This window comes from Euwallacea similis, chromosome 14 (genome assembly GCF_039881205.1).
Source record: "Euwallacea similis isolate ESF13 chromosome 14, ESF131.1, whole genome shotgun sequence".
Classification (NCBI taxonomy): domain Eukaryota; kingdom Metazoa; phylum Arthropoda; class Insecta; order Coleoptera; family Curculionidae; genus Euwallacea; species Euwallacea similis.
The window spans coordinates 1038469-1065636 of NC_089622.1; the positions used below are offsets into that span (position 1 = coordinate 1038469).

General features: G+C 35.1%; 1 protein-coding gene across 2 annotated transcripts; it reads right to left on the reverse strand.

Moving 5' to 3' along the window:
- Positions 1-89: 89 nt before the first annotated feature.
- Positions 90-27056, reverse strand: LOC136413500 (ninein homolog). Of its 2 annotated transcripts, none has more exons than XM_066397086.1 (21): positions 26882-27056; positions 21399-21659; positions 21198-21330; positions 21005-21145; positions 19815-20005; positions 19598-19760; positions 19356-19537; positions 18853-19118; positions 18382-18671; positions 14904-15027; positions 14359-14527; positions 5554-5707; positions 4265-4334; positions 3226-3458; positions 2999-3173; positions 2639-2752; positions 2255-2535; positions 1790-2005; positions 1607-1737; positions 1332-1466; positions 90-1043 (listed from the first exon to the last, which is right to left on the reverse strand). In XM_066397086.1, the coding sequence occupies exons 2-21, from the start codon at positions 21622-21624 to the stop codon at positions 805-807; spliced, it is 3633 nt and encodes a 1210-aa protein (XP_066253183.1). In that variant the 5' UTR covers positions 21625-21659; positions 26882-27056; the 3' UTR covers positions 90-804. The 2 variants fall into 2 exon arrangements, with proteins under 2 accessions (XP_066253183.1, XP_066253184.1); XM_066397087.1 differs by lacking the exon at positions 26882-27056 and adding an exon at positions 21743-21978.
- Between the last annotated feature and the right edge of the window lie 112 nt (positions 27057-27168).

Here is a 27168-nt window from a genome sequence, read left to right on the forward strand (position 1 = left end):
GCTTATAACACCAAAAATAGTGTATTTGATAATTTTTGCGTTATTTAGAAACTGTGGAACAGAAAAATGGAAGAGTTCAAAATTCGACATTTAAAAGAAAAACAAAATATATTTCATGCTTCCTCGATATGACACGACAGCGATGAACTAACTCACCGCGCTAACAGAACAATCTTGTACGCCAAGAGTAAATTGTGAAAAACTCCATTAAAAATGCAACTCACCAAAAAATAACATGGTACAACTATAAAAATAGTTTTATAGTGCATTATCGCAGATTTATTCCCTTATTAAGATCGACTTAATAATGAATACCTGCGATGACACAAAAAAATATTAGTTATCACTAGAGTAAGGTAGGTATACAATGTAACCATTAGATATAATAATGAGAAATAACATTATCAATATAATAATTCATATCAAACCAAAAAGATAGATTTTTTTTAAAATTTTAGTTCCTTTTAAGTACTCAAACGCTTCCAAATGTTACTACGTAGAAACTCAAGTACTCAAAGCGTATAATAAAACTTTTTACACATTTGTTTAAAAAAAAGATCTCTCTAATGATCAACTTAATCAGACTTGCAAATACATAAACTATTAAAATAAAACACTACTCACAATCAAGAAATAAACATTAATTGTATCGTTAAGTTTCTTAAATAGTGCGTGTAAAACATTTGTACTGTAACTGCTATTGGCGATAAACTGCAGAAGGCGCAGAAATAAGAGAAATTGAAGGTTGCGCCAATCAACAAAAAACGTTCTCCTCCAATGAAACCGCGAATTTTAGAGTACACTTTAGACAGAACTGGAGCAATTCGAGGCCTGTGCGAGCATGCGACACTGTTTCTCCAGTCGTTCGACATTGGCAAACAAATAAGCGTTTTCCACGTACAGATCTTTGACGAACAAATCGTTGCGTTGCAGTTTGTCCAACTGCTCGTTGCAGATGCGCATCTGCTGCTCCAGCCTTTCCTGGCAGAACTTCAGCTTCGCCTGGAGCTCGACACGTTCACCTCTGAATTGTTGCCAGTAATCTGGAATTAAGTTATTTGTTAAGACACGATGACCAAAATCACTTAAAGTTGATTGCTCAATTGTGAATTCTGAGCTGATTTATCGAACCCCACAAAACTGTCAATGAATTAGCATATTCCATTGGTTTCAGAAACGTCAACTGCCACATAGGCATTTTCCACTAACTGAATTGTGTTAATGTATTGCCAATGTCATTTACAGCACACATGGGGCAATGTTATGCGAAATTTCTATGATACAATGCTTTGAAAATAATACTTATTTATATATTGAAATATATTACTTACAGTGCAATGCCTGTTCATTATGAACGTGCTGCTGCTTCAAACAGATCTGCAAATGCCTGACCCGCTGTTCCAAATAGTTCTTTCGGCCCATTATGTTGTTAAATGCGCTAATGGGAAGGGCCACTGTTTGCTCCCCTGTAGATACACAGACTCAAATAAATAAAAATTACATACACACAAGTTCAATAGAAGCAGATACCTATCGTTGTCAACCACACAACAATCATTGTTTTTGTTAAGATTGTCCTTCAAATATTCTTCTTAGTATAACATACCTTGCTTCGAGTTCTGGTAACTTGGGCTGGCAGGTTCTTGCTGAACATTACCGCTTTCAGTCTTCCTATTATCTTTCTCCATGTTGTTTTTCTTATAAATGTTTTTGTCGTGTTTCCTTGTCCTTTTAGGTCTGTTAAATAACACACTTAAAAAAAGAATTGTGTCAAAGTTAATCGGTATACCGGCAAGGAGTGTAATTTTGACTAGAAGTTGATGGGGACATGTTCCCCAAAGATGAAGGCCCATTGTTCGTTTGGCTATTAAAGACCCATGTGGCAGGAGGTAAAGAACTGGTAGTGGAAGCGTCGGTTTCAGATCTGGCTGTCGATTTTTCCCAATTTAGGCTTGAGAATGCTATGGAAGGTTTTTGATCGGGAGGCACCATCTCTTCAGAAAATCTAAAAAAGAATTTTCAGATTATAAATGTGACGTAAAAACAAAATAGTAAGCATTAAGTTGGGAAAAAAGCATATCTGTATCATCTACGCGAAAATTAAACAACTCTTGAAAATGGAAACCTGCAAAATCCTGCATTAAAGGGGTCCAATAAAGCATTGCATTAGATACATACAAGAGATAACACAGCAAATAATGATTACTGCAATCACAAAAAACTTAAATTATTTTTTAGAAGATACGATAGATACCTGCAGGTACTCTCGATCACATAACTAGTAAAATTCTTCATTTTATTCAAGACTCTCTGTTCTTCGGCATCCGCATCAGCCTGCATTGCAGTTTCCTGCATTTCTTGCTGCTTCAGCTCCAATTCCGCCAATCTCTCGTGCAATATGCTGATTTCTTCCTCTTTTTTGAACAGTTCGCCTTCGTGGTAAGATTTATAATCTTCGTATTCTTGCTCCAGGTCTGTAAACTGCTTTTCCAAATCTGCTTCAGATATGGTGGGCAAGCGATTGTCCAGCATGTCCTATGAAAATGTTGATGTTGAGTTAAAGTGTTCTCTTATTGGTGGTTTTAGTATTAAATTCCGCATAATTCTAAGACTGTCTGAACTTGCGAGGAAAACTAACCTGGTTTGCGTATTGTTCCTCGTACTCCCTCATTTTGTCCAACAGTTCGTTTAATTTTTCTCCGCTAATTTTCTGTTCGGCCTCGAAATATTGGCGTTCATCGTCGACCTTCCTCTGTTCAAAAAAGGAAAAGATATAACACTTTCTATACCGAAAACGTCTATTCTTTCTTTTATGTAAATATGAAATTAAGATTTCCGCCTATTGACGTCACTTCAACATCATCTATCTCAGCATTAAAGGGATGTTCCGTAAGTATGTACTTAAAAACTTAACTCTTCAGAAATCAAATTAAGTTAGCGAATATTCGCCAAAAAAAGGAGAAAGAAAATGTTTAAAGATGTTTAATTTAGTTAATACCTGCCAATAATCCTCGCATTTCTCATACTCATTCTTTAGTAACTCAACGCAGTCTTCCAATTCAGTACATTTGGTAGTCAGTTCCTTATTTTCCTCCTCCAGTTTCAGCACTTTTCGTTCCACTAAGGCTATGTTCAAATCAGTCTGGCAGCCTTGCTCGTTAAATTTTTTCGCACTGCACACAAAACGATTCAAAAATCGACACTCAAAAATATTCGAAAACTTACTTATCGAGCGTGTCATCCATGCCAACGTCCTCCTGCACAACGTTGCTATTAGAAAGGATCAAAGTGCTTTCCAATTTTTTGCAGACGCCTCTCAGTATATCACAGTTTGCACATTGAGTACTTTCCTTGATCAACATTTTGTTCATTTCACTCTTGACATCGGAGATTATTTTCTCCAATTCTTTCACCCTATGTGTGAGCTGCATCGTTGCGTTCGCACTAGTTTCGTTTTCCTAGGGAGGAACTTTAATTTATGATATTCCAGATTTCAAACAAGTTCACCAGTGATTTTACAGCGATAGTTTCCATATTAAGTAAATAAGCAGGCAAAAATAAGCTTCTCCATAAAAATAAAACAAACAAATGTAAGGAGTAATTAATTTATTGCAGAGCCAATAAGCTACAAAATCAGCACACATTTGATCAGATTAAAAAGTGTTTTATGGAGAAGCTTTGGAGTGATAGCTTTAGTCACAGCGACATGTAAGTTATGGTTAAGTGATAAATGCTAATGAAACAGTTAGTTATACAAAACTATGCTATAAAACCCTAGCTTCTCCTGAGATCTCCTACTAGTGTAGTGGGACTCGGTTTACTGTCTCTAAATTAACTACGCATAAGCTAAACATGCTTCTAGTGCAATCGCAACACAAGGCCATTTTCAATCACAGCGAAAAAATCACGCATTAATACCTAGTAAAAATATCTAACCTACTTAGACGGTTAATACTACATTTTCGAGTAAATATGCAGCATGCAAATCTACTGCTTATTAAGGACGAAAATCTGACGGATTCAGGACAATGCAGTCCGTGCTTTAGAAGCAGATGCGAAGAACAAAAAAAACTAATTTCCATGTTTTGGAAATACATCTATGCAAGAATAAATAAATAAATAAATAGAAATCTAACCGTCTTTAAGACATTGCGGTTATACAAATTAATAAGTAGTAACAATAAATGAGTGTTAACACTGAGACATTGTTAGAGAGTTGATATTAAATTGAAGTGTACGATTGAAGGGTGTCGTGGTAACTTACCTCGTATGTAGGTACAGGTATGTTATTTTGCAAAAGTACTTGCTCTAGGAACGCTACCTTTGCCTGTAGCCTGAAAGAAAGTAATTCGTTATTAAATTGTGTTAAATTTGAGAGTTTTACAATTCCTCAAACCCATCGGGGAACGTATCATAAATTGTGATGTGTTTGAAGATGTGTAAAATTTGGAAACGAAAGAAATTCGAGCAACTATCAAATTTCGTTACGTAACGATACACTTTTTCGTAACGTGCAAGTTGATGGCAAAACCAGCCCAGTTAATTTATTAATTCGGCCACTTTCGGATTTTATAAAATATGAGTCGAGCTAAAGCACAACTCTCCTGCAAGCTCTCCGAGCTTAGATGTATCTCAGTAGCATGAAAATAAGGTTGAATAGCAAGTGTGGTTGGGCTAGGCGTTAAAAAAGCGAAACCAGATAAATTGATTTGGTACAGGCGTCTAGCCATTGACAACAATCTTTGCATAACCACTAAAATGCAAGTGCACTTACAGCTGGAAGAAATCGCGGAAAAAACTCTTACACATTGCATTTTTCATCAGAACAGGCCGGTATCGTCGGGTGGCAACTTGAATACTTAAAATCGCATTTCGAACCGTAAAAAATGCATTGTATAACTGTTACCTGCGGAACTGTCTTAATCCGTAAACCACTACGAACCTCCGGATTCGTGCAAAAAACTCAACTGCAAAATTGAGACCTTAAAGTGATTTTGAAATGTGACTGGGAAGCAGCCTCGCCCCGCCGAGGATGGTACGGCAATGAAGATTGGCCGGACCAGAAAGGATCTTTTGCGAAGTGTCTAGATGCGATACGCACTTACCCAAGGACAAACCCTGCCCCAACCCCTAATTCACATTCAGAATTTGGGAGGTTGTAAAATGGTTACAAATTCCTTTCGTAGAACTCGTGTTTGGAATTTCTCTCTGCAATTAAAGCCCTAAACCCAAAAGGAACCGCGCCGGAAAGTTTGTTCTGTGCGTCCCGGAGCGATTTCCAAATTGTGCCTTGGAAAAGCAACAAAGAAATATCTCAAAGCGGCTGTTGGTAATCTGGCGATGTTTTTTAGTGTCGGTCAGGGATAGATTTGAGTTAGTGTAAAAATTCTAAAAACAATAAACAATAAAGACAGTAACAGACAGTAATAAAGAATATTGGAGGCAAAATCTATCCCTCGTGCGCTATGGATTCAAAGCCATGTATATCTCATGGACGTCAAAGATTACGGGGGTCGCTCTGAAAGATGACCATTGTCCTACACCAAAACTAACCTGTTGATTTCTTCATTATCACAGGTCGAGGTCGACAGAGATTCGGGTTCGGTGTCGAATCCGCTTTCGCTTGAAGTGAACGGTACTTCCAAGTTATCCGGGGTTCTGGACTTGTAGTACTTTCGCACTTTGCCCAGGCGTGGACTACCGTCCGCTGTAAAAATACGAATTCACTTTTAAACAATTCTGATCGAACGAAAACGTTATAACATTAGAGAGCGACAAGCCCGACGATAGAGGTACCCATTTTTGCGGTTGTAAACCGTGTTTGGGTCGAATAGAAAGTTCACAATACTGATATATGACATCAGCGGGCAAAAATAAAATGTATTATATATCACTAGAGTCGCGTAGCGGGCCATTACTGCAAAGATTATCGTTCCTTCGATGGAAATTCAATGGATTTCTTAGATGCGATAAGATAGGATGTTTAACGCCAATTAAAACTTATGTGCACATCAGGATAAAAGCTGTTGAAGATTAGAAAATTATTGTAATTAGATTTGTATTTTTCAAGTATTAAAGAATCAATTATAATAATGGATAAAAGCGATGATATACGGGCACATGTTACTATTATTGTCTGACCGTTCTTTACACAGAAAACAGATGGACGATTCGATGATTTACCGTAGAGTTCGATTGAAAAAAGAAAGGCATTGTTTAATCAATCGAGTAATAATTAGTAAGAAAATGTATTATGTTTTTGATATAATTAATAGGACTTCATTAATTAAGCATTCGTCAAATGGCGGAACAATCGGTGAGTTATCTTCCTATTTTTTGAAATCGCTCAAAATCCAGACCTTTCACGCCTGACACCCAAAAGGACTCACTTAACATGGTAATAAACAGAAAATGACACGACCAACATCTGTTTCAAAAATTAGTCAGTTCTCTGGCACGAGCCATGCATTGTTCTTAAATGGTATTTGAACTCCAAAGAGCCGCCTGCAAAACTTGAGATATTGGTAACAATTTTCTAGAAAGCAGGAATGTAACAAAGAGAATTAGGGTTTAAAATCAAGAAAAATGACACAATCAACATACCACCAGAGAATTAGAGAGTGGAGAAGAGTCAGAGGAAACGACATATTCAGCTTCTTCTGCGTAAAAATTATTGCATAATCTTAGATGCAGGATCGTCTTAAGTAGTGTTTGAGACGACAATGATTCATGTACAAATTTTTCATATATCAGTCGTACAATTCATATACAGGGTGTAATATAAGTAGGGGGTTTCCTTTTAACACGACATAGACCTCGAAAAACTAAGCAATATTTTTATATAACATTTTTGCGAAATCTCAAAAACCACCGAAATATGCGCCTATGAAAGTTTTAGTAAGTACCACATCTTTAGCTACTGCTCACTCCGGGACTGGCTACAATAGGTGTTAGAAATTGTCGCCATTGGTTTCATTTGCACAAATTGTCGCTCGCCTCATCCACGATTCTGTGCATGCTGTTAGAAAAGATGGTTTTCTCCTAATATTAACAACATGTCCATCAATTCGTGATTCGAGTAATTATGGGCCATTGTCAATTTAATAGTATCAATAGTGATAGTTTATCAAAATAACACCTGGAGCTAAACTTCACGACCGATTTTTAAGCGGCGTGGGTAAATTGCATAATAACAGTAAACATTAAATGTTTTTTGCGTTTTTTCAATAGCTGATAATTTTCTGTGGGACCTTTTATTTCCTTTACGTTGAATTTACTATTTTATGCAGGAATGGATTTAGATTTTATACAAAAATTCATTAAAACTCATCTGCGCATATATTTCGTCTCTTTTGAGATGTCGAAAAAATGTTATATAAAAATATTGCTTAGTTTTTTGAGGTCTACGTCGCGTTAAAAGGAAAACCCCTACTTTTGTTACACCCTGTATAAGAAACATATATTTTTTGATCTGAAAATCTCCTAACCAGGCGAAATATTTAAGTTATGGTGCATGTTTAACGTTTCCAAAGATTTTAGTAACTTTGCAAAGCTCTCCACGACTGGTCAAGTACCAAGAGGTCAAAGACCTCAACAATCAGAAAATCTCGGAAAGTTGCTTTCCATTTTCTAAATTAAAATTAAAGAGAGCTGTTGATATTTCATGGATTCTAAGTGGGTACCAACCGGCCAAAAACTAAAGAAAATATGCAACCCGAACTAACATGTAATAAAGCAATATCTTTGCAAGGAACGCGGCGTACTAAAGAAATACTTACTTAAAATAGCTAGCAAGAAGAATTTGAAAAGTCCATTCTCGCTGACATTTAGACCAACCAATCGATAATTACCTTACAATAGGTCAATAATGTTTCATTGAACAGCTTCAAGAATTTAATAATTTTAGTCCGAGCGACACAATTTACACCTTGAACTCCAATATTGTATCAATTTAATATATTCACAGCTTTACGCGCATCAGTTACTGGACAATGCTGGACCAAAAAAAAAATTAAAACGTTCTTATAATTAAGTTCTGATAATCAAAAGTCGTGCTCTTGGTGCAACACTCTATAAATATCCGCGCCTAGACAATGTCCTCTACAAAGTTACGTTATACCTGGCAAATCAATCAACAGTACTTTTGAAAACTCACATACGTTAACGAGATTGGTGGTGATTTTCACACGCGAAGCAATCTTAACACCTAACTAATATGGAAGTGAATGTAAATTGCCAATACAACTGCACCTCAAGCATCTTTTCCTCATTGAAGATCACTTCATACACATACTCGAGAATCGCACTGGCATGATAATGGCAATATTCGCACCCGTACGATTTATGCACAAATCCCGAATTGAAACTGCTAATGACTGACCACTTTACACATCGGCGCTCCTAGATAATACGTTTCAATCAAAAATCTACTGAAAAGCGAGTTTACAATAATTATTTGCGATGTTATCTGCAAAACAGTTACACCGCAGGCCAACACTGTGTTTGTAAATAAGTCAATTTGATTAATGGCTCAGATTTTTGAAAAAGAGCAAAAGAGACAGTGCGATAATGATATGTCGGACAACCGACGTTCTCCATTTCGAACGGGATCCTATATAATTTGTAATTATCATTGTCTGATGGAAGTTGACTGTGCGGTGTGCATGACTGGATTTTTGTAGGAAATTGCTAGGAATTCCAGGGAATAAATAACAAAAATCTGATGTGAGCTTTTAAAAGACGTGAAAAATTTATCACACTTCGAGTGTTGTTAATGGAGGAAAATATGGAATACAACGTGACATGGAATGTTCACGTCTTATACAGGGTGTCTCAAAAGTACAGGCCGCTACTTCAGGGGCGTATTCGATACATTAATATAAGATAAAAGTTCAAATACTTTTTTTTCTAAATCGTTTCCTAAGAAAGTTATGACGATTTAAAGATGGTGCCGGTAAAGCATGCTGTACCGATTATGAGCATCGATGAATAGGTCGAGGAGGTCCTGTATCTTGGCCAGCTAGGTCACCGGACCTTAATCCGTTGGATTTTTACCTATGAAGTCATATAAAACAAATTATCTACTCCACACCTATTCACGATATTAACGACCTTCGCGTACGAATTAAAAATGGATATAATCAGATTCCCAACATACCAGGTAATTACGAACGAATAAGAAGGTCTCTTAGAAAACGCTGAGAAAAGTGTAGTGAGACAGGAGGAAACCATTTCAAACATTTTCTGTGATTTTTTACCTTTCTAATTTTTCGTTAATTATGTTATTAAAATAATACTCTTTCCTTTTCTTTTCTTTTTATTTTATTTTTTTATACTCGTTTTTAAAATCCAATTTTATGGCTACCTACCAAATTCCAACACTTTGTGACTTCCCATTCATCAATTACGGTCAAAAAATCACTTTACCGGCACGATCTTTAAGTCCTCATAACTTTCATAGGAAACGATTTAGAAAAAAAAGTATTTGAACTTTTATCTTATATTAATGTATGGAATACGCCCCTTAAGTAGCGGCCCGTACTTTTGAAACACTCTCTGTAGAATTTACGTTACAGGGTGGTTCATTAATATTAAGCGGAAATGTTGGATAAAAACTTCAAATTCGTTCATTTAAATGGACAAAAACTTCCAAAATCATTTCATTCCTTCAATACACAATTTTCGCTATTTCCTTAAGTAACTTAGGCGCCAATCAGACCAACAAAAACTCAAAATTTCCTTAAAAGAAAATGAAAATTGGAAAAGATCATACCAATTAATTATCATAAAAGAGCGCAAAACCTAAATAGATTTCTTCACTCCAAATCGATACCATTAAAGCGCCATCAGCAGTTTATGACGCACGGGTTATAAACACTCAACAAAGAAATGTTTTTACTTTTACTAAAACCAATTAAATTAATCAAAAACCATGAGAACGATTTTATGTTGATCCTTTTAAGTTTCTTCTTCAATACAGAAATTAAACTTTAAATCGGTCGACAATGTCTCACATGAGAAAATTTGTTCCTAATGTGTCAGTTTTCGCTCGATAAAATAAAAAAACACAAAAATATGTATTTATACTTGTGACATTACTACGAATGCCCTTTTAACACTTAGAGTGCCCATTTCGATAATGCATGCTGTGGCCAAATCACTGACGAACTTACAAGTATGAAAGATATTTACCTCATTCCACGGTTCAAAACATCATCTAATTTGGACCATTCGTGATTTAACTTTAGATTTTAAAACAGCTCGATTTAAAACAGATACGACTTTTTCTTTTCCTGTTCTCACCTCGATTTAATATCTACATATGTATACCTTTATAATAGACATCTATCTATTCGATATATCTATACCCTTCCACTACCATTAATCAGTAAAGCTGACACAAATAGGTTATTCATAATGAACTGGAAAATGGAATTTATACAATAATATCGACCGTATTTCCATATCCCAGTCAATGACGGTATATTATGCCAATGGGGGGAGGCAGAGTGTAAAAATTCAATAGACCTGGCTTATTACTATAGAATATCGTGCCCGGTCTCCATTTGATTAACTAACGCAAAATCCAAATTTTTGCATAAATATTTGAAATGGATTTTGAATATTTCACCACATTATATAATATTGTACTTGAAAACGATCAAAATTCACATCATGGGGGAATTTTTAGATACCTTCGGATTTTTCAATGTTACCTCTTGAGACATGAAATTCTAATATAACAAATCGTTCCTTATCAAACTGGTGTTAAATTACAAAGCATGCAACTGAAAGGAATTGAAGGAAAAGTTTGATTTGGAATTGGGTAAAACAACAATTTTACCTCAGCAGATTATTTCTGACCGCCAGACTAAAATTTCCAAAATCCCACGCCGGGCACGTAGGTGGGTGCCCGCCTTTAGTCGAATTGTTTACAGTGAGCAAATATCACTTGAACCAAAGCCGGTTTAAGATTTTAATATAGTCGAAAAAAAAATAAAGACAAAGAATTTATGAAAAAAAAAGAGCGATTTAATTTTAAGCTATTAATACATTCACACAAATTTCTTACCAACAACAACTGGTGCCATAACACACAAATCCATCGTCACCGCGTACAGACGAACCAACAGTAATATCACATCCCACATGTGAAGCTTTCACCACCGACAAATACCGATTTTTTCGAACAATTGTTTCAATTTATTTGTAACTAAACAATAACTAATTCCAAAAAATCGTGCAAGAGCACTGCAGCTGATGCTATAATAATGAAATTCATGCCGAGCACTTCCTTAAATCAGCACGCAACACAAGATAGTGGATCTGGGGTATATACATGTGATTTGAATAAGTGTATCAATCATTATAATCTAATAGCTCCTTGATGGAGATTGTACGGATTGAATTAATGAGCTTCAAGTGCACGGTTAAGTCCGAATACCAATTATCACTGAAGAGTGGGTACGTATGGCGCGTTCGTTCTGTTAATATTAATTGAAATCACTGATCACATTTTAACAGGAGAGTTAAATTACTACAGGACAACGATTATTGCACCTTTAACTGCTCACATTTTTCGACACACACGCCACACTCAGGCATTACCTTGTCAGGTGCACGACTCAGCTTCTTCGAGGTTTTGACAACTAATAACCAACTCAAGTCTGCTAATTGAAAATTCAACAGAGTGGAGCGGCACCGAACGCGCGATTAAGACGAACATACATGAACAGACCTTTGTCAACAAACAATGGATCGTGATAACTAAAGCTGAAAATACAGTTTAGCACGCTAACACCCTCACACTCCTGCTGCCCTTTAAGATATGCTCAATTTACCTTCATTTCCTGGCAATGCCACGCCCAAAATCTAGTGAATGCTTCGTGCGATTTCCAGATTCCAATACGACCTGTTAAGGGGAACAATACTGATCAAGCACAGAAGCGAACAATACGGGAAACTCAATTATTTTGTGATAACACCGTCTATGGGAACCTTTAGAAAGGTCGACTGGTTTTTTTTGGATTTTGTTAAGGACTGGTTTACGTGGGGTTTGGACATTTAGATCCGCACCGGCAACATACTTGTTACGACTTGCATGCGGAGGCAGCCTTTGAAGCAAATGATGGGTAATGAATTCATATCCTATTCTACCTGGAAGAAGAATAATTGAAGATTTGAAGGTTAGTTCGGATTGTAAGGCAACAAGGTTGCAGAGAAACGAAATAGATCATGACAAACATGATAAATGTGGCTTTCAGTGAGATTTAAATTATGCGGAACTGGTTTATGAGGAGAGAGAAGTTATTGTAGGAGTAGCAGAGGCGATTATCACAAACTGACGTATACATTAAAATGTTATAATGGATGGATATGTTAAAATCGATCATGGCAAATTTCATTGGAAATTCCAGTTTTTACAACAATTACCGAGAGTAAGATGCAAATGTGCCAGATAAAGCAGGGTTCTGACATTCTCATAACGGATCGACGAAATGAACATGTTTGCCTATGTAAGAGGAATTGATAAGACCATTTTTACCAATAAAAATAGGTAAGATTGCATTATTGCAAATTTCACTGAATCGAATTCTCGTAGTCAATGAAAAAATGAATAGTGGATGCCAATTTATGTATCTTCCTTGACCATAGAAGTCCACTTTTTAGATCTAGTTAGTTCTACTTAGTTCAGGTTAGAACCTTTTAAACATCCCGTTTCTGGTATTTTAACTCATTGTATACATTGCCCATTAAGCGTATAATGTTCTACAAAACAACTGAAATCCGCATAAGTACAGAGACACAAACCGGTATTCTAAATAGTCATAAATTCTTAAAAAATCCCAAGAAATCCCGGCGGCTAATTGACAAAAACTACAACGTAACACGACCCATGAAACAAGGCTGAAGTTTTCAAAGCGAAACAACGGTAAATTAGCCACTTTGGATATTGCATTAAATTTACACCGCAATATCGTCATACAACGGTTACTACTATTATTGTACAAGATACAAAAACTTTGTTAAAGATACATAGATTTCTCTTGGAACTAATGCGAGCCACCAGTTTTTGAGTTATGGCCAATATCTCGGTAATAACCCCGATAAATCATATACGTGCTTTCTCTTCTTTGGTTCCTGTCTGATTTCAGTCATAAGTTACTGCCCACATAACAATAAATATGTGATCGTGTAAGAGACAAGAACCGTACATTTTTTTTGATGCGAGGTAGGTAGAATTGGCTTTGGAGAGTGGATAAATTATAAGATGGTAATGCCCGCCTATGAATTACTATATTATAATTGCATATAATTGTAATAATTGTTAAGCTGATTATAAGTAAATATATTAAAACGTTTTTGTTAGAGGTTATTGATTATTAAATTAAAATTTTACTTCTCAAGGAGGCTCTCAGCTTCAATTGCGTAATTAGGCGGAAAAATGTTTCTAACTTACCGGACAATCATTGGGGATTTATGATTTTTTTACTAAGCACGCGACACTTGTTTGACTAAGTTTCTCCCGAAAAATATGCTAAAAATAAATAACTACAACAATTCAAAATTACATCAGATAATATAATAGTGTATTATAATTTAAGATGGAAAATATTCCATTACCGTCGACAGATCCCTTACGTCGTTTATCAAGACAGCAATAAAAATTCCCATCAATAATAATATATATATTATTTTATTTGCAACCAGAGATTTTTGAAAAACATTTAAAAATGTAATAGCTAAAATACATACAACGAAGCATTTTCGTCTAATAAAATGATTTAGCTTCGTTTTATTTAAATAAATACGAATTATACTTTTCAATACGTACCTGGACATTTTTTGTGACACTTATAATAATTGTTCAATGTAATTTATCGGATATAGGCAGGAAAATCGGGACAGGAAATACAAGGCAGTAATGTAACACTTCCAAAATTTTAAAGTCAGTAATATTATTATTATATATGTATATGGTTGAAAATAAAACACCAACCAAGTAACTGAGATCTGTTCGTAATTCGATGTGAATATCACAGCACGAATTATTATTATCAATTAATTTCCTTTCATTCTAATCTAACTGTTTTCTATTATTATTAAAATTTAAAAATATTTTCAAAAAAGCATTGAATAAGCATTCTACGAAACGAAACATCTTAAATTGCATTTAGAACAGATTTTAACTGTTCAAACGCAAAGCATTGTGAATTTTTAGCTTTTCTAATTACAATAAATCAGCACAAGTAACCACTTTTATTTATCAATTATTCACCTACGAATTTCAACGCGCAACGAGGATTATTATCCTGAGGAAATCTGCACGAATCAAAATAAAATTCATGAGGCACTTACTCATTCGAAGTAATTGGATGTCTTTGCTGGGCGAATAGTCGCTTCTGCGTTTTGCCCCTAATCCTATTCCCTCGCAAATCATGGATATGTTGCCCTCTTCCAGCGATTGATCCAGAGTGTTGTAGTTTCTCGTGGGTGTACTACTAGCCTTTGCTTTCATGCTCATGACCTAACATAGAAATAAATTAAATTAAATGGGACACAATAACAGTCGGTTTTATAGGATGAAATTATTTATAATTAAATGAAATTAAGTTCTGTGTACGAAAATCAAGTCACAGTACCAGGCACAGAAATTTATAACAACCAAATGCTTTATCTAATCTGAAGGTTGGAATCTTGTGCATGAACGGTGTAAAAACGAAGGAAAAATATGAAATAAATCCGACAAATTGCTGCCTTTTAATTATTTCACACTATCACAAAATCTTTAGTTTATGAGTTATGGTTTCATTGCTTATTTTAATGAGAGCGCTCAAAAGCATCTTTTTCTACTGCTAGTTTAGTTGCAAACCTAAGCAATAATTATAGTCAAAATCACTTACTTGGTTCGTTAAGCTCTCGATTTCCGACTCCATCTCGTCATTTCGGTCCTTTAATTCGGAATTTTTTATTTGCAGAGAGGTCAATTTGGCTAACAGCAATTCACTTTCTTGACGTTCAATTTCACTAAAACAGAACAGTATATTATACAGGGTTTCCCTGGAATCACTGTACAGAGCTTGATAAAAAATTCCTGAACCAAAAAGAAGGTGTTCTCGGCAAAGTTAGCTATATCCAATGTTGCTTTGTTTTGCCACTACAATGCCAAAAATTCTCAAATTAAAATCATTTTTTCAAAATAATTGCTAAACGCATATATAAAAATCGATTCTCACTAATTTTGGAGTTAAGGGTTATTACATAAATTGGCGTGTTTTGACGCGAGCGGAACCTTTTTTTAAAGTGTGGAAATATTAAAAATGGCTCATGAGTTGAAAATAAAAGTTTGCTTTTTCACTGTATAAATGACTTTAATTTTTTCTTTGCCACGACCTGACTTAATGTTGAAACTTTTTTATCTCTCCTAAAATTTTCGCTAGACATACAGTTTCTCTACAAAAAAATATGGTGTCATCTCAGTTGATTGGTAGAATATCAATGGAAGTAAAAGATACCAACGAAACCCGTTCCTAATCGAGTTCCCAATAATTTACAATATAAAAATAAATGGTAAGAAAGCTATCAGGTCGATCGAGAGATAGAATTATGTTTCTATATTTATTGCACATATAGAAATAGTTGTCTGAATAAGTTAGAAAAATGTTATTAATAAAAATTACAAGTTCTGGACAATTTGGTGAATGAAAAAAAAATCTCTGCGGGATTGCACCACATGATACTTATGGCTATTGTTCACAACAGAGTTAAATTTATAAGCTCACATATAGCATTTAACCCTTGAAGTTGTTAAGTTTTTAAGAAACTGGGACAAAATGTTAAGGTTGATGGGGACTTCATCTTTATTATATGCATATGTATATTAATAATGAACATGACGTATTTAATTCCGTATGAAATACTAAATTAGTATCGTTCTCGAATAATCTAAGACGTCTTTTTCGATCAAGTTCTCTTTATAATAGGAAATATATTTTTTGTTTCTGCGGGGTATGTTTGCGTAACGAAACTATTGCGATGAATTCGCAACTTTTCCTCCATTTTATTAAATCTGGAAACATCGCATGTTACTTCCTATCGCGTATCGATTGCAAAAGGTAGGTTGTAAATTTTTTGTACATTTTCGTACCGATATCATTTCTTAGATGATTCACTTGAATATTAGCGCGGCGATGAACAAGACGTTCGCAATACGCGCTGTACTAATAATCTTTAAAATCGAATTTTCTTTTGTTCTAAAGACTTATGAGGTATCCCACTAGTATTATATATTTATGATTTGAAGTGGGTGAAAGGGGACGGTGTTTAACTGTCATTTTGCGGGTGAAAGTGGATGTTGCTGACATGATTCTGGCTCACTCTTTTGGTTATAGTTCACAGTTAAGTTTTACCAGGTCAATGAAAACGACGTAATTATTGGGTTGGCAATTAAATTCGTTCGGTTTTCTTTCCGTATAAGTTTCATGCTGATTTGCTTTTTTTTTCTGAATGCTATCAAGCAAATCAAATAAACACATGCAAGATCAAATTTCTCTTATATTTTCTACGAACTTTGGTTTGGCTATCATAAGTATCGTACATATAGTGTAGCGGTGAACATGGAAAGAAGTAACGTGCATTTTCGTCACATTTTGTTTTATTATTTTAAAAAAGGCAAACGAGCCGCCGATGTTCATAAAAAGATATGCCGTGTGTATGGAAATGGTGCCTTAACAGAACGTATATGTCAAAAGTGGTTTGCCAAATTCCGTTCTGGAGATTTTGATATCGACGATGCATCTCGTTCCGGTCGTCCAACTGAGATTAACTCAAGTGACGTAAAAGCTATAGTCGACAGTGATCCATCCCAATCGGTAAGAGAGATTGCCACAAAATTGAATATATCTCATACAAGCGTAGAAAAACACTTGCATCAGTTAGGATACGTTTCTCGACTCAATGTTTGGGTACCGCATCAATTAACCGAGGCTAACTTGATCACCCGAATATCCATTTGCGATTCGTTGCGGAAGCGCCAAGAAAGCGATCCATTTTTGAAACAAATGGTGACAGGTGATGAAAAGTGGATCATTTACGAAAATGTTAAGCGCAAAAGATCATGGGGACACAGCAGCCAGCCACCACAAACGACCTCGAAAGTGGGATTGCATCCGAAGAAAATAATGCTCTCCGTATGGTGGGACTTTAAGGGCATTATTTATTACGAGTTACTACCATCTGGAAAAACAATAGATTCAACCCTATACTGTTCCCAATTAACGAAATTGAAAGAAGCTATTCGCACAAAGCGGCCAGAATTGGCAAATCGCAAGGGTGTTTTCTTCCATCATGACAACGCTAGGCCTCACACATCTTTGACCACGCGGAACAAATTACTCGAGTTTGGCTGGGACGTTTTGGCTCATCCTCCTTATTCACCGGACCTTGCTCCTTCCGATTTTCATTTATTTCGGTCGCTGCAGAATTCAATGAAAGGAAAAACCTTCAAAGATGAAGATGCAGTTAAAAACCACCTTGATCGTTTTTTTGCCGATAAGCCACAGTCATTCTATGAACGCGGCATAATGAAGTTGGTAGAGAGATGGCAAGAGGTTATCAATAAAGATGGTCAATATATAATTGATTAAAATTTGTTTTGCATATAAAAAAAATATGTTTTATTCCAAACTAAAAAACTGAACGAATTTAATTGCCAACCCAATAGAATTTTAGTTGAAAGTCGAAATGATTTGCAATTTTAGCTCTTTTGAAAGGTATTTAGGACAATCTTTGGACGTGGCCGAAGAATGACATCGCAAATTGAGCTGCTTCGAAGATTTTAAAACTTTTTTCATAAATTAATACTGTTTTTTGTAGTTTAGGTGTCAGCTGTGTACGGCTTTGCCTCAAGTCGAAATTAATTCGAAACTCTGACCGTTTTAAAGAATTTTTTTCAAGAATTAAACGATTTTTTTTTCAGGAACTAATATTGAATTTTTGTGTGTGTTGATTGAAATGAGTAAAAATCGATAAGTGTTTAACAATTATTTCAAAAAAACTATATTAATTTGAGAACTTTAGCGTCCTGTAGCAGCAAAACAAAGCATACATTGGATATAGGTAAGTTTGTCTAGAACGCCTTATTTTTGGTTCAAGAATTTTTGGTCAAGTGTTGTATGTACATTTCTGAGATACCCTGTATGTCAAGAAACTGAAGTAAGTGTTTTAATCTCGCGGCAAGAGTTTAAATCGTTGAGGAATTAAAATACACTGTTAAACGTATTTACGAGATATCATAATAGTTTCATATATTTGTTATATACAATATGTATAAAAGCCAAATCCGCATAATACAAAGAACAATAATTATTTACATCACCTCACCTGAGCTTTCGTTTCTCCGTCTCCAACTCCCCAACCTTATCCAAAAGTACCCCTTTATCTTTCTCCAACTCGCAAATTCGCCCGCTTAAAGACAAATTTTCCTTCTCGATATTTAAAGAGTACTTTTGCGCCACCATAAGATCATTTTTCAATTTTCCCGTTTCATTTTCGAGATTCGCAATTTTGTCTTCAAGACTTTGGTTCAAAACATTTAGTTGTTCCTTGTCTTTACCACATTGGATCGTAATTTCTTTAAGCATATCCGCATGTCGTTGTTCCAATAGTTTAACCTAAGTTAAATGGAAAGTTAACCATTGAGAAACCCTACAGAAATGAGAGAGTACTGGCAAATTCCAAAATTCACCACAAAAGTCAAGATTAAGTGAAAGTATAGATAGGGTTTTCTAAGCATTTTTGCCTGATTATGCTGAATTTTAGATTGCTGTACGTTGTAATCCCAGACTAACTTACCTGGTTAAAGGTGTTTTGTTCCATTCGAATATGATTATCGTCGACCTCCTGAGCTAATAAAGTGGCCCGATTATTCGCCTCCGCAACGTCCAGCTTTAATTTCTCGCGTTCCGCTTGGAGTTGTTCCAAGATATTTTTCAAGCATCTTATTTCCGATTGGTAAAGAGTGAGATTCGCTTGAAGTAGAGTTAGATGCGGACTTTGGTATTCGCCCCGAGTGCTTTCGCTGACCGATCGGGTTTGTTTTTCCAAAACGTCCGCAAGTTCTGGAATCAAAAGAAAAATGGGAATACCTAGAGTTGTCCTTAATGCAAACAAAATTAAATTTGTTTGTCCATAGTACTGTACCGGCCTACTTAACAAAAGAAACTTAACTGTTCTCTTTCAAACTTTGTTTTAAAACTCCTTTCAAACTGGAAATAATTTCCTTATATTTTTAAGTAATCAGGGTCGATAAATCCACCTTTGTTAGCAAGCAATGCGACAAAATGTTAAAAATTCACCTGCAATACTTATTTTCCGGGAATCGAGGCCCAGTTCCTGAATCAATTCTTTCGGCGAATGAATCCCGATGTTCTCCCACATTTCTATTAACGTGTCTGCATTGATCAGCCCATTTCCATCCGGCCCTAACGTCACATACTGAAATGTTTGCGAGTCGGGGAACAACTCTTCGGAAGAATGTCTGAAATGACATACAAATAATGACCTCGGAAATTATAAATAAATATAACTCGGTTCTTACTGTATGTTCATAGAATTTTCATTGATAACAGAGGCGTCGTTGCTCAACATATCAAACCACGTCTCATCCTTCTGAATCACCTCTAAAACCTCCTTAAAACTGATCTTTCTATCGTAATTTACGGAGAGTTGTTTGATGACCTCACTTGCCAACTTGTGAAGACCTATAGGCACACGTTAAATATTTGACATGCAATAAGTTGCACTGAATTCCTAACCTATTGCATCACACACTAGTAAAAGTTCGGTCTGATTGAGATAGCCATCCTCTCCGACACCCAATTTTTTCCATGCTTCCCTAAGCATTTCCTCAGTGCAAATGATTTCTTGTTCGGTCGGCAAATGGTGAGTTATAAAGTGATTTCCATGTGTGGTGTTCAGCTCTTTATGGCCTGGTAGTGAGGTACATCTAAAATAGTTAAAAGGAATGTTTAGACAAGCAAAAGCCCAAATGGAGCATGTGGAGCAATCAAGCACTTATATTGGTTGTAGTTAGATGTTCATAGGAAGTTTCACTAGCTAAGAAATCTAATTTCAAGGTGAGTATAATCACACAACTGAATTACAAAAATGACAACAAAAAGCGGATTTCTCCACAAATACTACAAAACCCGCTAAAATATCACTGGATTCTCCATTAGACATAATCGTCTAAAAGGTATTAAGGTACAAATGGAGAATCAGTATTTGATCATCGTACCCAAGTTAATCTATCTTGTTTATAATATTATTTTTATTTTTTAGCCTTACGTTGCCCTCTGGTTTAAGAACAGGTAACCAAACATTATAACTATTTACTTTTTCTTTAAAATTAAGCCCAAAAACGATATATTAATTTTTAATAAATCGTCAAAATTCTGAGAAAATTCCAATTCTCATCGAATTTGGATCACCCTATATAATTAATTATCCCTAATAAAGGACCAATGTGACGCTGCGTATAATATCCGTTTTCTGGACAGTTTCCCTACAAGGAAATCTTTGGGAACTCATCAACATTCCGTTAGCAGCTATATTTCTTAAGCATTTTCCTTCGTTTTTCCTCTGAATTCCTTTGGTTATCATAGAACATATTCTGCTTATAAATTTAACAATATGTAGTGGTCCATAAGGAATTATTATTACCGCATGTACTAATGCCAAATAACATATAAGTTCCATCAGCGTGATTAATTAAAAATGATTATTTAATAATGAAATTATTTAAAGCAATAATAATTAACCATTATCTTCACCCACTAATCAGAAAAATCAACGCATTTTATGCCACACGTACAAAAGGCACGGAAATCGTTAGCAGGCCAATAACTAATGTTGCCATTAATAAACTACAGAAATAAACTTACTGCGAATTAGTCAACTGGAAGCTTAATGTATACTCCAGCTAACAACAATTTCTTTAACTTACCGTTTTAATTTGTAGTTCGTTTTTCGCTTCTTAGTCAAGACTTCGCTTTGTGAGTTTGACCGCTGCACTGGAGATCCTTGTTTGCTTTGAGAGAGGTCATTTTCATCATTGTAAACTGAAGTCACTTCGTCAGTTCTAGGCCTAAAAAACGTGTAAATCTACATTTTAAAACATATCTACAATTAAAGCTCACCTAGAGCGCCTTCCGTACTTTTTACTTCCGTAAACATATTTCGGCGACATCGCCCGCGGAGGAGAGGTTTGTTCAACTAGAGCGCTTTCTTTTATAGGGCTGTCACAGGCAGTTTTGTTATTCTGCATCTTACCTAAACAAAAAAAAAACAAACAATAGGTAAGCAAAATACACATTTCAGACTCGAAACAGCAAACTTGCCGAGCAAATTCAGTAGCGCCTCCTTAAATTCGCAAAAAGTAGCCCTAGGTCTTTTCTCAGATAGCAGACATCTCGAGAGCTCTCCTCCTTGTTCTTCCAGTTGCAAGGTGTGGCACAGCTGCAGTAAGCCGTCTCTGTCTAAACTGCCGCAGTTGTCAATATCGTGACTGTTGAACACTTTCAACAGTTCCTGCTCGTAGGGACCGAGAAGGGATACGTGATCCATGTTGAAGGATATTCTAGTTTCGAAGCTTCAAGGACCTGAAAAGCAAAATAATATTGATGACTGAATATTTGCTTGCCTGAATGAATGGGTTTGTTTTTATTTAATCACCTTGACCTACCCATGTTCGGTGATCTATTGAATGGTTCGGTCATAAGACATGGATTTAATATATTCAAAGGTAATTTTTAGGTGGGAAAGAGACTACTTGCACACACGCGGCTGAGAAATTCACAAGAACGCCTACCTAAGGTAGGCACATAGAAAATGCTAGGATATGCGGCGATTGTTATCTGTAAAACCGTATGTCACGGTGGAAGAAAGTCACGACAGCTGAACACGTGAACCACATGAGTTCATTATTGCCGTACACACCTTAGAATGAACGACATTCGCTGCAAATACATATACCATTTCGACACTACTACTTCTGCGGAAAACCGGGGACTCGCTAGTTTATTGCGGAACAATACGATCTATTTATTTTTACATGTAATATGTTTCTAATTAGTAAAGCTAATTGTGGGCATTTGATGCAATTGAGGTATCTATCGCCAGCAAAAACAGTTGCATGTGCATAATATTGCCAATAAAATGCTTTTTTTGGGGTAATTGAAAACGAAGGTATTTCTTAATAATCATTATTGGCATCGAAAACTAATAAATATTTCCGATTCCTCTCTCGATTTACTGAATTTACAACTTTCTTTTTCTAATTCCATGAAATAGGTAATCGTAAAGTTAGGTGAGACTTGAGTAATATTATTGAGGAAGTCGGCACTCAGGCGGATGTTACACGCATAATGTAGCCAGATGTTCTGGATTGGCAGATGGTGCGTATTACCAAACAGCTTTACGAAACAGTCAAATATAATTTCCTATGATCAGAGATAAGAATAAATACTTCTACATCAATAACGCTTCCTGGTTAGTCATGTATCGGACGCCTATCCTATATTGCACCTAAAAAAAGATCTGAATTTCTAACTGAAGCACTTACAAGGTTATTATTGACGTTATTGTTAGTAATCTAGCAGGGAATCGATAATATAATGAAACCTTCAGGGCTACCATGGAGGCGATTACAGCACAAATTTCATTTTAATTCAGGGTAAAGAAATAGTGCAACTTAATGGATCCGAATACGACCACTTCTGCAGATTAAAAGAAAGGGCCCCCATAGATAACGTTTAATTGCCATTCGAATGTTAAATTCAGTAATAAAATCGTCTTGATATCGATACTGAATTCTTGGGAAAAAAGAAAAACTTAAAACTGGCATAGACTTCATATGACCAAAAAGTTAATCTTAAGTACCGATAGAAAAAAGTGCGATTCACTATATATTCTGCACTAAAAATCGGGTATTTTATTATTAAGTGACAGTTGCAAGCACACTAAGACACTGACATGCATTTTATGACAATAAATTGACAAATTTATGTTAGTTTATTTTGTCAATGTTTACACGTCGAAAATTCTACCGAGGTGTCACAAATACGTAGCATTTCGTTATATAACCCATGAATTGAAAATGATCAATTTTTTTTTGTATGCAGACATTTATTTATTTTATTTATTTTTTTAAAATACATTTATGCAATCTGGATCAGAAAAAGCACTCGTCCCAACTTGAATTCACGTATACTGCCGTGAAATTTCTCGATGGTTTTCAATGCACGTGTTATATTACATATGAAAAAAGCCTGGCATTCCGAATTATGCTTTATCGACGGTGTGGTTGTCCGGAATATTAATATCCTCTTGTAGGTACGTAGGGTGAACCTATATCTGATTCTGCGCAATTGCGAAAAATCATATTCTCCACCTATCTTCAACAGTTTTTTAACTACACCACTATAGAAAAATTACTTAACAGAAATTAACAAATGTATTTTTTTACCCAGGTCTTAGATCTCGTCAAAGTTTCACGGCACATATTAATCTTGAGATCAACCTCATTCACACCATCCACTTCATCATACCTACACGTTAACACCACAAAATAAACATGTTCGAAATGAACATTAAACCAACATAAAACTATGCGAAATATTCAGACCAAGCTAACTATATTTAAACGCGCATACAACAAGGGCAGTTGCATCTTGATTCACTCTCCCATAGGCGACTAAATTTAGCAGCTCTTGGAGACACACAGGAAGCTGGAAATTGGAAATAGAACTGCAAGGCTTCTTAATATTTTGATTTAAAAAAAATTACATTCTTCCACCTTGCTCAAGTGCGTTTACGACACAGTACCAGATGTCTAATACATATAAGTCCACTTCCACTGATTTCACTTTAAGCTTCCACTTGTCTATTGCGATTGCGAATTGAATAAAACAGTTTTCTTGTTATGAAATCGTCGAACCTAGTGTGTTTCCTTTGGCCTTTAAAGACGTATTTAATAATCCATTTTAAACTGGTTGGAATTAATTGATTTCCAATAATTAGCATGTTCTAATTTGCAAGCAATTTACACAACATACCTAACGTACAATTTGCGAATACCTAGGCCGAGGTGGGCATTTTTATGCCCCAGTAATTTTTCGAATATTAAATGTCGTCTTAAGAAAATTCATAAATAAAAACATAAATAGAAAACCAAGGAAAGGAGGAAAGATTTAATCAGAATTTGGTTGAACTACTAATAGGTACTTAGGTTATCCGCAGAGATTAGGATTTTACTTGTAAAACGTTAATTAATTATATCTCTTATTTCGTTGGGTTTTATCTTCATGAAAATAAGGTTTTGTAGCTTTCACTAATTCTCATGTAAATCTGAGTCTCGATTGTAATGCCTACTACTTAGATAAGCATTAAATTTTTGATTAAGAAATGAAAGCTTGATTGGAAGATTTTGAGGCGTAACAATTCAATGTTGGTCCTAAATGGCTACTTCCTAATTTTAACGGGATAATCCTGGGGCCAAAATTTAAAAAAATACTTCTTATAGACATAAATTCGGAATTGCTTGACCTCCGAAATGTACGGTATCCGAGTTTTTTTTTAAATCAGTTTTTAATTATACAGAGCGTAAGGTGTTACCTGGAAGGTATCTGAGGTGGCTATAGTAGTCCACAAAATAATTTTTTAAAATGCTAATAGATCCATAGTTAAAAATGCACCATTTTCTATATACAGCGTAGCAAAGTTTTCGACGTTTAATAACAATGTCGTGATGGATTTTTTAGACACACTATATATTCATCCAGAAATTTTAGGGGCGTGTCCACGGGACAGACCGACCGGGATTTTAGACGAAAATAGGAACGCCCGGTAGAAAAAAGCTACTAAGGTGAAATGACGCTTTTGTTTATTTGATACGTTCAAGGGTTCCTTTGTCGCACAGGGTTAAAATGTTTTTTCTTACTGCCCGTGCGACGCCACCAAAATCCAATATGGTAGCCATGAGAAAGAACAAAGTTGAATAAAATTGTTAGAAATCTAGAAGGCCTGAGAACGCCATTCGATTGGCACTTGTCGATAATAGAAAACTGCCGAATTTTGTAGAATTTACCCAAACGGTTCATTCATAATTTATAATTTTAGAAAATCAGTTTTCGGTTCTTATCAATATTTTGACAACCCCTGTAAATATTTTTTAATTTTTGAACATTTTCCGAGTGAGTGCAAAAATGCGCATTTTTTTCTAGTTTGAATCACCTTGTATCTATTCCGTCGTACCGTTTCTACAATTCCTATGGGACTCACTGTATTTGAGACACCCCATATATCGCATGAATCCGTAGCTGCATCTACGCAAACTCAAATATAATGTGGAATAAACTTATGTTATTATTTTATTATTGTTATTTTTATTTTTGTAAACTAAGTCAACATAGTTTTGCGTAAAGTCGCGTGTATTTTTCAAGAAATGAACCAACAAAGCGAAATATTCCAAGAAACCGTTACTTTACACAAATCTAAATAAAATTATTCTTATTAGATGTGTGTAGAAGAACCGGCTATTGATTCCAACAAAGTGTGCTGTCTGTATGCTCTACTTTCCATTATCTTCAAATTTTGTTGATGAACTGCAGTATTAATATGCTGAATTCTATTATACTTTTCCTCGCAATTAATCTAGAAAATACAATTTCCATATTTATTTGAAATTTACGGTCAGATCAAAGCTTTCCTCTTTTATATAGGCCCAACAAATTGTTCTGTTGTTTTCATGCTTCAATTCCAAATATGAAAAAATGGTAAGGTTTTTGGACTAAATCAATTTTTTACAGATAGTTCTAGAAATAGTATGAATGATGGAGTACTAATGATGAATGCTCATAATGAAAATGCATACAACACATGTTATGCTGGTAAAATGATAGAAGGCAAATGATGGATAGAATAAGACAGATTAATAGACATGTCTTGGCGTCGGTCCCGTTAGATTCCCATGGCCTTTCAACTTACAATAGAAATCAATGCTGGGGACATATAAAAGGTATGATATTTAAAATGTTATACTGTTCTTCAATTGAAGTCATGAAAATATTATTTATTGATATTCAGTAAACCCAAATATCTGATGTTGTGACTACCAGTAGTTGTGGCCTGCAATTTCAGGAGTGGTAGGTTATATGTTAATGATGTAAATAAATTAAAATATAGAGTAGGCACCCTGTATGAGAAGAACACCGCTTTACTAAAAAATTGTCCTACATGCCTCCCCATACAACTATACATGAAGAACACCAGGAGAGAGAATCAAGAAGTACTTGGACAAGGATTACATGCAATAAAACTTTTAAAAAATCAGACACTTAGGACTTCATTATAATCAGAAGTGGATAAGAATTGATGATGGTTAATTAGAGAAGGAAACATATCTGATTGCTATAGAATTTATCCACAGGTTTTCAAAGTAAAACAGGTGAAATGGACAAAATGAAAGTTAAATTAAAAATTTATTTTAAAAATTAATACAGTAAGGGAGTATAGGGACACTAAAGACAAAAATCGTAGAGCTTCTATTAGTAATTGCAGCTTCCTCCTCAAGTACATAACTGATGTATTACTAAGTATCAACTTGTAATGTTGAATATTCAGGTGGTAATTAAAATAGGACAGTCCCCACTTGCTATTTTTGTAAATAACTTTTTCCTACACAACGAAGATTTATTTATTTATTTATTGGAAATAAAAATTTTGACTTCTGATTCTATTTTTAAACAAATTTAGTCACACTTTTAGTATGTAGTTCTCATGCTCATCCATCAATTCCCTCTATAAAATAAGGTAGTGCACTTACCGAAGACAAATCCACGGCCTAATTTGAATCGATCAATGGTTAGGGCTTCATTAATTAACTGATTCGTATAAAAATAGCCTACATAAAGCGATTATCCCACGAAAATCTCGTTCTATACAATCTACTACAATTACAAGAACGTCACTTCAAGAAAAAACTATTCGACAAAAAAATATCAATGGAATGGAGAAGGCAGTTGTTTTTTGGGCGCGCATGGCATTACTTTCCAAAATAGTGGAGATTCCTCTGATCTTATTTAAAGCTTTTCTTCTATTATTGATAGAGGG